Source organism: Labrus bergylta, chromosome 19 (assembly GCF_963930695.1).
Source record: "Labrus bergylta chromosome 19, fLabBer1.1, whole genome shotgun sequence".
NCBI lineage: Eukaryota > Metazoa > Chordata > Actinopteri > Labriformes > Labridae > Labrus > Labrus bergylta.
This window is the reverse complement of record NC_089213.1, coordinates 1,545,677-1,558,877: the sequence shown is the minus strand read 5'-3', so window position 1 is coordinate 1,558,877 and position 13,201 is coordinate 1,545,677. Positions and strand designations below refer to the sequence as shown.

At 41.5% G+C, this 13,201-nt stretch overlaps 2 protein-coding genes across 7 annotated transcripts in view; one reads left to right on the top strand and one right to left on the bottom strand.

The window, feature by feature from the left end:
• LOC109978039 (major histocompatibility complex class I-related gene protein-like) overlaps nucleotides 1-13,201 on the top strand; it is a 172,058-nt gene that overhangs the window by 142,400 nt on the left and 16,457 nt on the right. The gene's annotated exons all lie outside the window — the stretch shown is intronic.
• The window catches only part of col11a2 (collagen, type XI, alpha 2), a 50,276-nt gene continuing 40,081 nt past the window's right edge, over nucleotides 3,007-13,201 (bottom strand). For all 6 annotated transcript variants that reach the window (XM_065948050.1, XM_065948051.1, XM_065948052.1 and 3 more), the window contains 23 exons: nucleotides 12,885-12,938; nucleotides 12,696-12,749; nucleotides 12,285-12,392; nucleotides 11,913-11,966; nucleotides 11,749-11,802; nucleotides 11,328-11,381; nucleotides 11,172-11,225; nucleotides 10,816-10,923; nucleotides 10,599-10,652; nucleotides 10,394-10,447; nucleotides 10,245-10,298; nucleotides 9,821-9,874; nucleotides 9,481-9,588; nucleotides 9,347-9,400; nucleotides 8,972-9,133; nucleotides 8,497-8,550; nucleotides 8,312-8,347; nucleotides 8,136-8,189; nucleotides 7,184-7,469; nucleotides 6,820-6,926; nucleotides 6,397-6,465; nucleotides 6,053-6,289; nucleotides 3,007-5,762 (listed from right to left, as the gene is read on the bottom strand). In XM_065948050.1, coding sequence (XP_065804122.1) covers nucleotides 5,616-5,762; nucleotides 6,053-6,289; nucleotides 6,397-6,465; nucleotides 6,820-6,926; nucleotides 7,184-7,469; nucleotides 8,136-8,189; nucleotides 8,312-8,347; nucleotides 8,497-8,550; nucleotides 8,972-9,133; nucleotides 9,347-9,400; nucleotides 9,481-9,588; nucleotides 9,821-9,874; nucleotides 10,245-10,298; nucleotides 10,394-10,447; nucleotides 10,599-10,652; nucleotides 10,816-10,923; nucleotides 11,172-11,225; nucleotides 11,328-11,381; nucleotides 11,749-11,802; nucleotides 11,913-11,966; nucleotides 12,285-12,392; nucleotides 12,696-12,749; nucleotides 12,885-12,938 — 2,070 coding nt within the window. In that variant the 3' untranslated portion in view covers nucleotides 3,007-5,615. The remainder of the gene's footprint in view (nucleotides 5,763-6,052; nucleotides 6,290-6,396; nucleotides 6,466-6,819; nucleotides 6,927-7,183; nucleotides 7,470-8,135; nucleotides 8,190-8,311; nucleotides 8,348-8,496; nucleotides 8,551-8,971; nucleotides 9,134-9,346; nucleotides 9,401-9,480; nucleotides 9,589-9,820; nucleotides 9,875-10,244; nucleotides 10,299-10,393; nucleotides 10,448-10,598; nucleotides 10,653-10,815; nucleotides 10,924-11,171; nucleotides 11,226-11,327; nucleotides 11,382-11,748; nucleotides 11,803-11,912; nucleotides 11,967-12,284; nucleotides 12,393-12,695; nucleotides 12,750-12,884; nucleotides 12,939-13,201) is intronic.

The window sequence follows — 13,201 nt, the reverse complement described above, 5'->3', positions numbered from 1 at the left end:
CCTATCTAAAGCAGGAAGCAGATCAACAAAGTAAACCTGTTTTTTTTTTAAAACACAGCCACACTATTCCAGTTGTTGTTTGAGGAGTGGAGTACAGTCTTAGAGCTCCTCCAGTGGACAAACACAGCACAACCCCTCTGAGCTGTTTCTGGGAAATCACCTGACCAGTGTGATAAGTTTCGTTTTGATGTGACTGAGACTGAGCTCTGACAAGAGTTGAACATTTTGGAGGGAAGAGAAGGGAAACAGTTTTATGACCTCATGTGCTCCTCTTGTTCCGCCTGCTTTACCACATTCAAATAATAAGACAAATAATCAGAGGAACATCAGTGAAATGATGTAAGAGGGAAAAAACACAAATGTCCTGTGCTAATTTGACCTTAATTGTTTATCTTAATAGAAAAGAGAAAAACACATCTGGTGAATATGGTGGATGGGATTTCCTGAAACTGAATTAAAACTTCAACAAGCCTGTGTTTGTAAGTTGAGTAAACTCATGGCCTGAGAGCCTAAAGGCAAATTTAACATCCCAAAACATTATAAAGAGTATATGAGGATAAACAGCATGAACCACTTGGGGTTTTATTTTAGGGGGACGGGGCAGACAAAGGTGGTGTTTTGATATTAAAACTCTGGCTCTTAAAGGGTTAAAACATGATGCCTTATTGATCTCTGCAGGGCGTCTCCAGTAATATCCGGTCCCCATGAAAATATATCACACTGGAGCCCTCCACCACAGCCACCCTGCTAAATAACCTCCTCCATTAACAACTTTAAATTAAGGTCGTCACATTTGTCTCCCCTCAACACTTCTCTACACCCCACATTCAGAAAGGAACATTCCCTTTTGTTGTCATGATCGATACGATATCAAAGTTCTTCACTGTGTTTTTATATAAGAAAGGTGCATGAGGGAGGAACTCCTACACACTCTCAACGATTTAAAGAGTCTGTAGGAGTTTGTCTGCAAGCTTTACAGAAGAAGAAATTACTAAATATGTGGTGCTTTGGACTTTGTTGTCGATATCATTTGATTTTTTCCACAATCATTTAGGCCCACGTTTAAAATTCTGGTATTGTGATTACTGTAAATATCTATTACTTTGTGTTACATCATTAAAAAGCTTGATTGCAGTTTTAATTCAACAATAACAGTGACGGGCAGCAGATGGCTTAGCGGTTAGGTCACGCCCCATGTACAGAGCTTATAGTCCTCCAAGCGGGTGGGCATGGTTCAAGTCCAACCTGCAGCTCTCTTCCCTCATGTCATTCCCAAATCTCTCTCTCTCTCTCTCTCTCTGGATTTTCTACTCTGCCCACTGTCCCGTCAAACAAAGACACAAAACCTGAAAATAACAACAATAACATTAAAGCATGTGATAATGCATCTTTATGGCATTTTAATAGTTTCTAAGCATCTAAAGGTTTTAACAGCATTTTGTTTTGAGAGTTAAGAAAGACTTCAGAATAACGTTCATTATTCCGTCAGTTCAACCTTTCTTATGATCATGGACTTAGAAACAAACAATGGCGATTGTAGAGTCTGTTGTGGCCCGAGCTGTTTTCACTCCCATGATTCCTCTTCATTTTCCTTTAGTGGTTTTCACAGGAATCATTTATGATAAGCGTTGTGGGGCAACAAGAGTGAGTGCTGTCAGATGGGGCCCCCTTAGGAAGGTTTCCCACTGTCATTGCAAAATTGGCACAGTTTGAACTACTGCTGTGGTTTAAGGTTATTCAGGCCTCAGGGGACGGATCTCTGAGGGTCATGAACTTCAAACTTCATATTTAGTTCAAAATAATAACAACATGGAAGTGTTTGTAAAGGAGCGCTCTTTGGAGGATTTTAATGATGATCACTCATTAAAAACAAAGGTTATATGTGAAAATCTACCCTTGTGTTTCCAGACTTTTTTATTACTATTGTCCTCAAGTGACAGCCTCTGTTCATAAAACAGATACATCTTAAAAAGATGTTTAATGTGCATGTTATCTTTGAAAGAAAGCAACACATTTAAAACATTTAAGATGTTATGTCATCATTAGTTTAATATCTTTATGATTCACATCCAGCTGGTTTAAATCATGCAGCATCTTTGGTATGATATCGTGCAATGACCTGTTGATGATGAATCTTTAAACTCATTTGAGTATCTGCATTAAACTGCTGAGAAACTTAAAGGGGGATTAACTCCAACCGGCCACAAGAGGGCGCTGTTTAGTCGATACGTGACGGATAGGATGAAGAATTACACTGAAATGAATAAAATCACAATCTTAATAAAAGTAATTGAAAGGTGTTCTCTGAATGTTGAAGAACCTGATTGGTTTAATGGTTCAATAAAAAACACATAATGTCGTGTTCTGTCCTCTCGACTGAATTCATTGAGCGAAGTTAGCAAACCGGAAATGTAAACGGACGTTTCCTGTAAAACATTAAAGTAACAGATTTAAAAGACCAACCTGCGTCAAACTAACCCAAAACTACAAGAATGTGTTGTTGGTTAAAAATAGTAAAGAATCTGTATCTGTATTACAATGTTAATGTAAACATGGATGACAAACAACCCAGAGTTAGCATTATTGTCACTAACGCTGTTGGTGCACCTGCTTAAATGTCCGGAGTAGCTACAACAGCAGCTAACTTTGGTTCCTACTGCTGATTAGTTTAATTAATGAATCATGAAAGACAAGAAGAAAGGATCTATTGATAGATACAGAATAATGCACGCGAATTATCAGAATAAATATTACAAAAAGAGCTCAGCGAAGAAGAAAAAAATCAATCTTGGTGTGAGAAAACTAAAAAGCACATCTTTTTCATATATCATATATCACCCCACACAGGAAGCAGGGGTTTAACTGCTTGTCTTGTTACAAGGCGACACCTTAAAATCCATCTATTATCTACCTGAATGAATAAGAGATGGCAACATCCTGTGGCCAAAAGTAGTCAAAGAGACGTACGATGACAGATGTTAGGAAGAAAAACAAGAGTCAAGCAGCTCTTTTAAAAAGATTATATATTACAGAAACAAGAATTTAAAAAAATTACTTACACACATTATAAAATAATACTTTTTACTCTTTTCAGCACCATATTTTTTATGTTTGTCTTCAGAACAAAGGAAATATGTTTAGGTCATTGTTTCTGGAGGATCTCAAAGTCAGATTTATTCATTTTAAGGTTTTGGCCATCCCGTCGAGTTTCTGAGCTATACTTTAAAAAAGGTCAAACAATAAAAAACAAAACAAAGCTAAGCCCTTGTATGCCATCTTGTGGCCACTCATGTCGGCAGACAGGGTCGTCCCCTCCCTCTCACAAATGTCCTCCTACCCACTTAAATCACAGATGTTCATTTTAAAGCTCAGAGGATTGTGTTAATATTTAAACATGTTGATCAATGCAGGGACTGACTCAGTGAACTGAATTTCTTTGATGCATTTAAAAGCCCAGTTAAGCAAGAAGCTGAGTTTGAAACCAATAGACGTCGAGTGAAACAGTAGCAACGACAGAGCTGGAGAGTCACCATTTAATCATTACAGTGGAAGCAAAATTGAACAGCACAGTACAGTTGATGAAAACACTAAAAAAAGGGATATTACAATCAAATATGGCCACAGATTCTTTGGTTCTACAGGAGGAGTTTGGACAGGGCGTGAACAGAAGCACCTTAGCTCAAGCTGGAAGATAGTTGAACATGTAAGTCACTCTAGTCACTTGAACACTTGAGTGTCAGCTACAGGAAATAAATACAAATGAAATATACCACATTTGACGTGAATATTTGGTGGTCTTTTTTTATCTCATAGCACCCTGTTTGTTTTAAATAAATACAATAGAATATCACTATTTCTGTACAAATGGAATGTAATGCACATTTTCCCCAGTAAAAAAGCTTCATGAAATTATAAAAGAGACTAAAGAGAGTGAAGGAGGGGTGGAAAGTGAATACTACAACTTGTATACTTTGGTATAATTAGCACCTTGCCACACAGTTTCTGCATGCATTTAATTCACTGCTGTAGGAGAACAAAGATGGGAGAGGGCTCCCAGGTACATATTTAAACCCTGACGAGGTTCTGATAATCAGAAAACATGTTTTGGATTTTAAAAAAATCAAAGTACCCAGAAAGTGACTCAGTAAATGCTAGACTGGTGTGGGATGGAGACCCTCATAGCCTGATCCTTGATTTAAAGACCAATCAGCCGTTTAAAAGGCACAAGTAGCATGTAAGTACAACAGCATCAGGCGTAGCACAGCTTACAAAAACAATGGCTATTTAATTCCCTGACCAAGGTTTCCACACATCTTTATTTTGCCTCACTGCACGCAGCAAGTTTTGTCCTGCGTAACAAACCAACAATTCAAAGAGAGTTTCTGCTGCTCTCAAAGGAAACAGGTCTAACAAAGAATAACTCCTGCTTCTCACTGGACTCTACAATCCTTGCTGCATCACACCAGAAAGATTTTTCAACCATTAGTATGAGCTGTGAATCACATTTATAGAGTGTTTTTAATGACACTGAAAGATAATCATAAAGAGAAGCCGCTGTAACAAAAGAAAAACTTCAATCTAACAAGCATGGCATCCTTCGGTTGGTTCCCTCTTCATTCTGGGAGGAAACTGGTGGCTTTATTTCTTTGGTTCCTTTTGATACAATAAGAAAAGAGCTGTGAGTTAAAAAGTGTTTCCAATGTGAGCAACATGATTGACAAGTCACTGAGTGTTTACACACATGTCACAGAAATAGACAGCTAGATGACTGAGCCCGTAAAGAAGATTTGAACTGACCACTGGCCGTCATTTTACTTCCAAAGTTTGGAGCCTGCAGGTTTCTTTTAGGTTCATGAGTGGGAGTGCTGGCTTAGAGAAGAAAGTTGATTCAAAACATTCAATTCTCAATTGACTGAAGCATTTAACACCAAAGCTGTGAACCGAAACTAACTTTTCAAACCGTACGGATGCATTCAGCCTCATATGTTGCACCGCTCTTCAGTCTGAAAAGAGTGACTGTCAACCATGTTGCCCGCAGTGTGAACGTGAGATTAAAGAAATGCAGATAAAGTCCGAGTGTGACCCTTTTTTTTTAGAAGGAGGAAGCAGGAGGTAGAGCAAGTGGGATGAGTGGATAAAAAAAGGGGGAGACCGTGGGGAGGAGAGAGGAGTGAGAGGGGGATCGGAGACAAGGGGCTTCAGATGTCGCCGGCTTGTTCTCTGTCTCAGGCCGGCCTCTTTGGCTGCTGGTAAAACAACACTGTTTCATTCTTCAGAAACACTCTCTCCTGGCTTCTTTCTTCCTTTCTTGCTGTGGTGCGCCCAAACGATGATCTCCTCTCTGCGAGTTTTTATTTCTCTCCTCTTGACTTATTTTTGACGTCCATTATTGGTTGGGACGATGTTGAGTTTCCCAGGCACGTACTTGAGTGTGAGCGCTTGTTTGTCCCACAACCGCATCTGTGTATCTCAGTGTGTGTATGTGTGTGTGTTTTCATATCATTTACAAGTTAATTTACAAATTACTGGGCATGTATGTGTTTTTATATCAATGTGTCTCTAAGTGCATGTGTGTGAGTGTTTGTAGTGTTGTTCCGCTCAGGATGTGTGTGTTTTTAGCCTTGGAAACAGACAGGTCCCACTTCAAAGCCAAACTGCTGGTTGCTCTCCCCAAAGTCTGACACCTTAATATCCCGCAGAGGAAGATGCTCCACTTGTGGCGTGTTGATTTCCAGCACTGTCCTATCGAAGCCCTTACGATACTGCAGACAGAGACGGAGAGAGAGACACGTTTCAGAAACAGGAAGCATTTTCTTTAGGGTGGTAAGATTGTGAAGAATGAGGTCTACTCTTGTAAAAGTGTTTTTATGTTCACGTTATGTAACTGCATCAGAACTAGAGAAATATAGAAACTCATCACTGATGCACTTTAGATTAGGCTGCTTGATTTTTAAATGTCCATGATTAGACAGGTCAAACATTTAGAAGGTCGTTTCCACAGATGTATCCTTTAGGTGTAGCAGGGAGGTTTGGTTTATGTGTGTTAACTCACAGAGCAGCCGTCCACCAAGGCCTTGATGTAAGGGTTGGTCTCGTAGCTCAGATCCTCCTCGTTGGCGCCCTGGAAGTGCAGCGCTCTGTTGTAGCTGTTCTTGGCGCTTCGGTCGGCCCAGGCCACCGAGCGATGGCAGTGGTAGGTGAGGTTCTGGCGGGCCTGGATGCTCAGGAGACGCAGGAAGCCGAGCTGGACCACGCCCACAGGCTTGCCATTAGAGTCCACATAGGAGAACTGGTAGAGGATGAGGAAGAGGAGGTCATTAAGAGGATCAGAGGAAGTTAAGGTAAGAATGAAACTATAATCTTAAAGGTCACAGAAGGTCACAGAAGGTTACGGACCTTGCTGCCAGTGGAGAACTGACTGTACCAGGATCCTGGAGTCTCTTTGTCCCAGGAGCTCATCTTTACCTGAAAACATAATAACCACATCACATGTTAAGTTGAAGATGTTGATGTTTTTATTATTTAACAAATAAAACAAACAGGTTTTGTGGCTAAAATAAAATTTAACATCAACCTTGTTCAAGTGTTTGTGAACTTTATTCATGCTGAGATTTTCTTAGTTTGATTATTAATGTACAAAAACCACAATGTGAGGATGCAAAGAGTTTTTAGAAAGGGAGCAATCAGAGTCTTCAAATCTTCACCAACATCGAATGTTCCCACATCAGTTCAATGTTTTTAAAGTTGCACTCAGAGACTAACATGTCTTTTATTTTAAAGGATAATGAGGAGATTTTAAAGTGTTTGTGATATACTGACCGTATTGATGCTGGGATACAGGCATGTCTCTGCTCCATTAGTGAAATTACAGAAAACCTTGAAGGCATCCCTGGAGCAGCCCTGGTTGGGGTCAATCCAGTACTCTCCTGCAGGGGGGGCAGAGAAAGTAAAATGTAAATGTTAGAACTCTTAGGAATGGGGCGCTGGTTGGGCGAGGAGGTCAGAGGTTTGATTCCGACCTGTGGCTCCTTTCTCTCATGTCAGTCCCCACTCTCTCTCTTTCATATATGTTGATCAGCTTCATCGACATGTTGACTTGACGATGATCACCACACAAAGAACATTATCAAAACCTGATGCAGGGATTATTACGCTGAGCAGGCTTGTGGGTTGACTCCCTTACCGTCTTTGAGGTCTGGCTGGCTGAGGTGCAGGTCTTGGCAGGTGCGAGCAGGGCTGTCCTGGGTACCCAGTGGGAATCGCATGGTCTCAATCTCCTGTCGCAGTGAGTTGAGAGAGCCAAAGATCTCCTCCATGCCTTCACTGCCCATCAGGAACTCAGTGCCAGTGGCGTCGGATGCAGGCATGTCTGAGTCGCTCTCTGGGAGCAGCTGGCTGGCGTCGATGGAGCGCTTGGACTTGGGGCTCCTCTGGATGGGCAGGGGCTGGATGACCTCACCTGGTGGGCCCTTGGAAGCAAGTTTACATCTCAATAAATCGACTTAGAAACTGTAACGAGGTGAAATCACTGAGCAGTAGAGATGTAACGATACCTCAGGAGACAATCAAAAATACTAAGCAAGTGAAGATGTGGATAATGTGTCTGTTTTCAAAACCGCCTCTACATACTACTATTCAGTATGTACATCAGGTGTCACAAAGTGAAAAACATTCTGTGTCTTTTAAAAGCTTTCTGTGCATCAAAGACAGAAAAACAGGCTGCAAATCTGCCATTTCAAGAGATTTTCTTTTTTGTGTTATACATGTGTTTTTTTAAATGTTGGATTTGTGGGGCTGTGGCTCAGTGGTAGAGTCGTCGTCTCTCAACCAGAAGCTCAGGGGTTCAATCACTACATCCTGCATCCACATGTCCGACGTGTCCTTGGGCAAGACACTTAATCCCAAATTGCTCCCACTGCTTGGTCGTCGGTGTGTGTGAATGGGATTAGTTACCTCTGATGGTCGCTGTAGATAGCAGCTGCTGCTTATAATATTTAGAAAGTCGGGATGAAATCCTATCCTGAACCCAATATGATGATTTGATCATATCTTGAGTTGAGTGAATCGTTACATCCATACTGAGCAGATTAGAATGTAATTGTCTTTCTTTTCACAAAGAGTGCATGAGTACTTACAGGAGGTCCAGGAGGTCCTTGTACTCCCTTTTCTCCCTTAGGACCAGATCCTCCCTAAACGCAGCAGAGAGGGGAAAGATTTAAGAGCAAATACAGAATCAGATCAGATTTGATGTAGGAGTCAGGAACAATCTCATTGTGTTTGTGAGGTACAAACGCTGTTGAAGAATACTCACAGAAGAACCCTTGGCTCCTTTAACACCTTGAGGACCCTGCAAACGAGGTGAGCCTTTAGTTTGGTGACCATGACATGCGTAGTGTTTTGCTGCATTGCATTGGTACTTTATTCAATCTGGGGAACTAAGTGAAGTGGAAGAACAAAGAGAGATAGCATGTTCACAAGACAAACAGGACTACTCACTGGCAGACCAGCAGGACCAGCAGGGCCGAGGGGTCCAGTTCCTCCAGCCATTCCCTGAAACAAAACCGGAGACATGTTCAACATGACAATAGTTTACAAACATGTTTATTATAATGAAATTCAACAGTTTCCACTGCAATGCTGTAAGAAACTCCACTGTCACTTAGCCTCTGTGCTTTTACATTTCACCTGCAACAGCGTAATATTGGTGTCCCAGTGTGGAGTTTTACGTTGCATTACGGTGATGCAGCAGGAGGGACAACATGTAAACAAACAGCTTTAACATTCATACACACACACCTCTGTCTCTATCTCCAGCACACCAGTAGAACTACTTTACCAAAACTGTGGCTCTGTGATTTCTTTGTGAAGGGTAAATAGGAGATAACATTCCCATCTTTAACAGGCGATGTAAAAGAGGTTTATCATTTTGTTGAGCTGCTTTTCTGAAGGTTTTAAAAGAAGTGCGACTTACAGACTCTCCTTTTGGTCCGGAGGTTCCATGAGGGCCAGGCATACCTCTGTCTCCCTTCTCTCCCTGCTCTCCTGGGGGGCCAATGAGACCGATAAGACCTGGGTGTCCTTTCTCTCCCTTGGAACCGGGTTCTCCACGCAGGCCAGGCAAACCAGGAGGTCCCTGCAAGAGGAGAAGGAGAGAAAGAAGAGGAGAGGAGGAAACAGCGGTGAGGTTGTTGGTGAGACAAAAGGAGAGATAAGAGACAAAGTTAGAGGTTTGAAAGAAACAGCAGCTGGAGAACGGACATCTGTTTGATCAACTTCTCTTTACTGAACGCACTGTGAGAGTGCAGAGTGCAAATAGAAAAGGAAATAAAAGGCATTGTTATCTTACGAGAGGTCCAGGTGGTCCTTTCTGTCCAGAAGGTCCAGGAGATCCTTGCTCACCCTGAAACAGATTTAGAAACACAGTTAGGAGGACATGGCCAGCCAACACACCATGCAGTCACTATCACAATCTTTACTGACCACTGATCCTGGAAGTCCTCGGAGACCCTCTGTTCCTGGTTTTCCTGGTACACCCTGGGGACCAACAGGTCCAGTTTTTCCTGGGGGTCCAACAGCACCTGTTTCTCCCTGTAAACAATGATGATGAGAATTATAATAAAACATGTTTTTAGTACTGTCACAGTATTAATAAAGCAGCACAGCAACATAACAACATAATAAATTAAACTTCAATATCATTTCACAAAACGAGATCAAAGTAGAGATTTATAACAGGATCATTAAAGCGAACTATCACCAATTTACATTTTTCATATAGAACCACAGGGAGTGAGAATACACTATAAAGCTCTAAACTCACCTTGGTTCCCTTCTCTCCCTGACGTCCCTCTGGTCCTCTCGTTCCAGCAGGACCCTGGCAGGTGAAACATGTAACACAGCTTCAACAAATGCAGATTATAAAACATGTTTTCAGGAGCAGTCTGCCTGAGATCTTCTAGACATGTTCAGGATTATTATGTGGAAATGTTTTATTACTGTAGCGCTGCTGCCACACATGTTCTTCTAATCAACAACGTATACAACAGAGACTGAGCTAGTGAGTCAGGTTTAAAGAAACAACATTTGAAAACCCCTTTCCCCCACCTCAAAGCACAAGCTATGCTTTAGCAGACTTTGTTTAAATAGATAATCAGAATGGAGTAATGTATTCATGACTGTCACAGTTCTGCTCTTATTGAAACACTCAGAAGAAGGTTCTTCTCAAAGGAGGACGATGGGCTTACCCTCTTTCCTGGGGGGCCGGTAGAGCCGTTCTCACCAGGGGGTCCAGGGGAGCCCTGTAACAGGAGAGGGCAGAGCGCAGACTTAAGACCCTGAAACATTTCATCTACACACTTCTTTCATATCTGCATTGATTGATCTTTCAACGTACAGATTCTCCTTGTTCGCCATCTTCTCCTCTCTCTCCCTTTGCACCATCTTGGCCCTGAAATAACACAGATCAGGGTTAGTGTTCTTTCTTATTGTTGTTAAGTTTAGCTAAAGCACAAGACAATGTGTATGTTACAGTTTCATTCAACAGAAACCTTTTGGTGTATAATCAAAAGTCATATATATATTTTTTAAATGATACTCACTCTGGGTCCAACCTCACCAGGGGGACCAGGATCCCCTGGGAAACCAACAGGACCCTGAAGGAGACAAAAACAGACTGATTAAGTGACAGATGAAAATGACATCATGTATGTATTAATGAGGAGAACTAATCATTAACACATAAAACCACTCGCTTTGTTTACAGTGTAAACTACAATGATCTGTGTTGAAATGTCATTGTGTGTTTGAGTGTCATACAGGATTTCCTTTGGGTCCGTCGTCTCCAGGTCGTCCTCGGCCTCCAGCGGGTCCAGCAGTTCCAGGTTGTCCAGATTCTCCCTTCTCTCCGCGCTCTCCACGAGGACCCTGACAACAGGAGCACAGGACTCTTTCACACTTGTACAAATCTCTGAAAACTTCCCTGAAATGTTCAGGCTGAGTTGCATGTGTGAAGGCAAACAGTTTTTCACTCAGACTTTTTCCTGCCAGCACCCTCGTACATTTTCAGTGAAGTCATGGTGAGCTAATGTGAATCGCAGTAGGAAAGATCATCCTGTCAGCGGAGCCACAGCCTCCTTATCTCCTACCCTGAGCTGTAAGAGTCCGACACTCACCTTCTTTCCTGGCTCTCCTCCAATTCCAGGTGGTCCTCCCTCACCGGGCTCTCCCTGTGGAAGGAATCGTTTTCATTTAGATCCAAATTAAACCTTTTTTTAAGGAAAGTTTAAAACTCAGAAATATTGCTTTCATGCCAGCGAAACACCCCTCACCTTCTCTCCAAGAGGGCCAGGGTTACCCAAACCACCAGGAGGACCTTGAGGACCCTGAACAATATGCAAAAAAATCAGAAAAAAAGATTGATGAATTCACATCCAAATAAATATTATCTGCTAATAGATTAGAGATAGTTTACATTTGTTTGACCAGATTATGTAACAGTTACTTGTTCAATTACATTAACAATATTTTATAAGAGGACCTTGAGTCTGTAATGAAGTTTGAATTCAATTGAAACTATCTGAGGTCATCTGATACAAACCTTTCACATTATCTGCCTAACAAACAAAACATTAAGTGTGGGGGGGTTTTGTACAGTTTTTATAAGATAACTCGGCTCTACATCAGCTCTCTGTAATGTTACAAACGCAGAAAACGTTTTCATTTAAAAAGATAAAGTCTGTAAACACTCACGTCAGCACCGTTGGGTCCAGCAGGGCCACGGGGGCCTGGAGGTCCAGGTGGACCCTGGAAAAGTAAAGAGGCTCAGGTTTTAATCAAGATTTATGATTTCATGGTGACAAAACAAGTAACTGAATTTAAAAAAAGCACTGAAGTCATAGAGTAATGAAACTCACCAGGGGTCCAACATCTCCAGTCTCTCCCTTCTCACCTGAAGTTCCTGGCAATCCCTGCAGAAAAGGAGTAAAAGTTACACAAAGAATTTGTTTAGATTAACAACTTAGCTAAAGATTACAACTCAAAATTCAAGCCTGATATACAGTATATGTTTTCTTTGAGTTTATTTTTGGGCTTTATGTCTTTACTGATAGGACAGAGAATGAAGTCAGAAACAGGGATTAGAGCGAGGTCAGAGTGGAAACCAGGCCGTCTGCTTGGAGGACGATAGCCTCTGTTCACGGGGCGATTACATGAAAGTCTAAAGTAAGAAGTGATTAAGGATTTCAGTGATTCTGTAGCTGTAGTGTATATTGTTGTTTGTATTTGACCTGCAGTCCGATGGGTCCTGGGGCTCCTGGGAATCCTCTGGTACCTTCGTCACCTTTGGATCCAAAAGGTCCCTGCTGGCCCCTGGCTCCAAGCTCTCCATCAGCACCCTGCACCATAGAAGAAGAAAATGAAAGACACAAACATTTAGATAAATCAATAAGTTCACCGGGAAAAAAACATAAATTCATTAAACATTTCATGTTTTAACTTAGTTGTTCTGATGTATGAATATGTAAGAATTGTTTACCCGTTTGTTCAGAACAGATAAAAGAACTGAGAGTGTCACAGTGACATCCACCATATCCCCCCCAAACTCAAATAACACTACATGCATCAACATGAAAGTTAAACATCAGTTACAAGTTCAACAAACCCGATTTTGTCTTTAAAGAGTTCAGGGTGGTACTTACAGCAGGTCCAGGCTGACCAACAGGACCCATTGGCCCGGGTGGACCAGGAGGACCCTACCAACAAACACACAACAAGCCCACAGGCAGTAAGCATAACATCAAAACAGAGGAAAGAATAAACAACAAACTACATTGTTAAGGAATGTTGTCGATCAGAAATACATTTTGGGCTTGATGTTAGTCACTTACATGTTCTCCTTTACCTCCCTTGGCGCCCTTCTGACCATGCTCTCCAACTTCACCCTGTAGACACAGAAATATCCCGTTACAGAAAATACAAGTTTCAAAATAAAGACTCATCATGTCTGATTAAAGCATGGAGAACTCACACCTCAATCAGCCAATTTATCTAAACAAGACACAAAAACGATGAAGACATAGCTGCCTACATTAAGGTTAAAAATACAAGAGGGTGGGGGTGATCGGAGGTGTGCGTTAATCAAGTCAATAAAGTCGTCACATAATGAAAATGTGACATTCTTCCTTTAAGATGGGACGTTAAGATG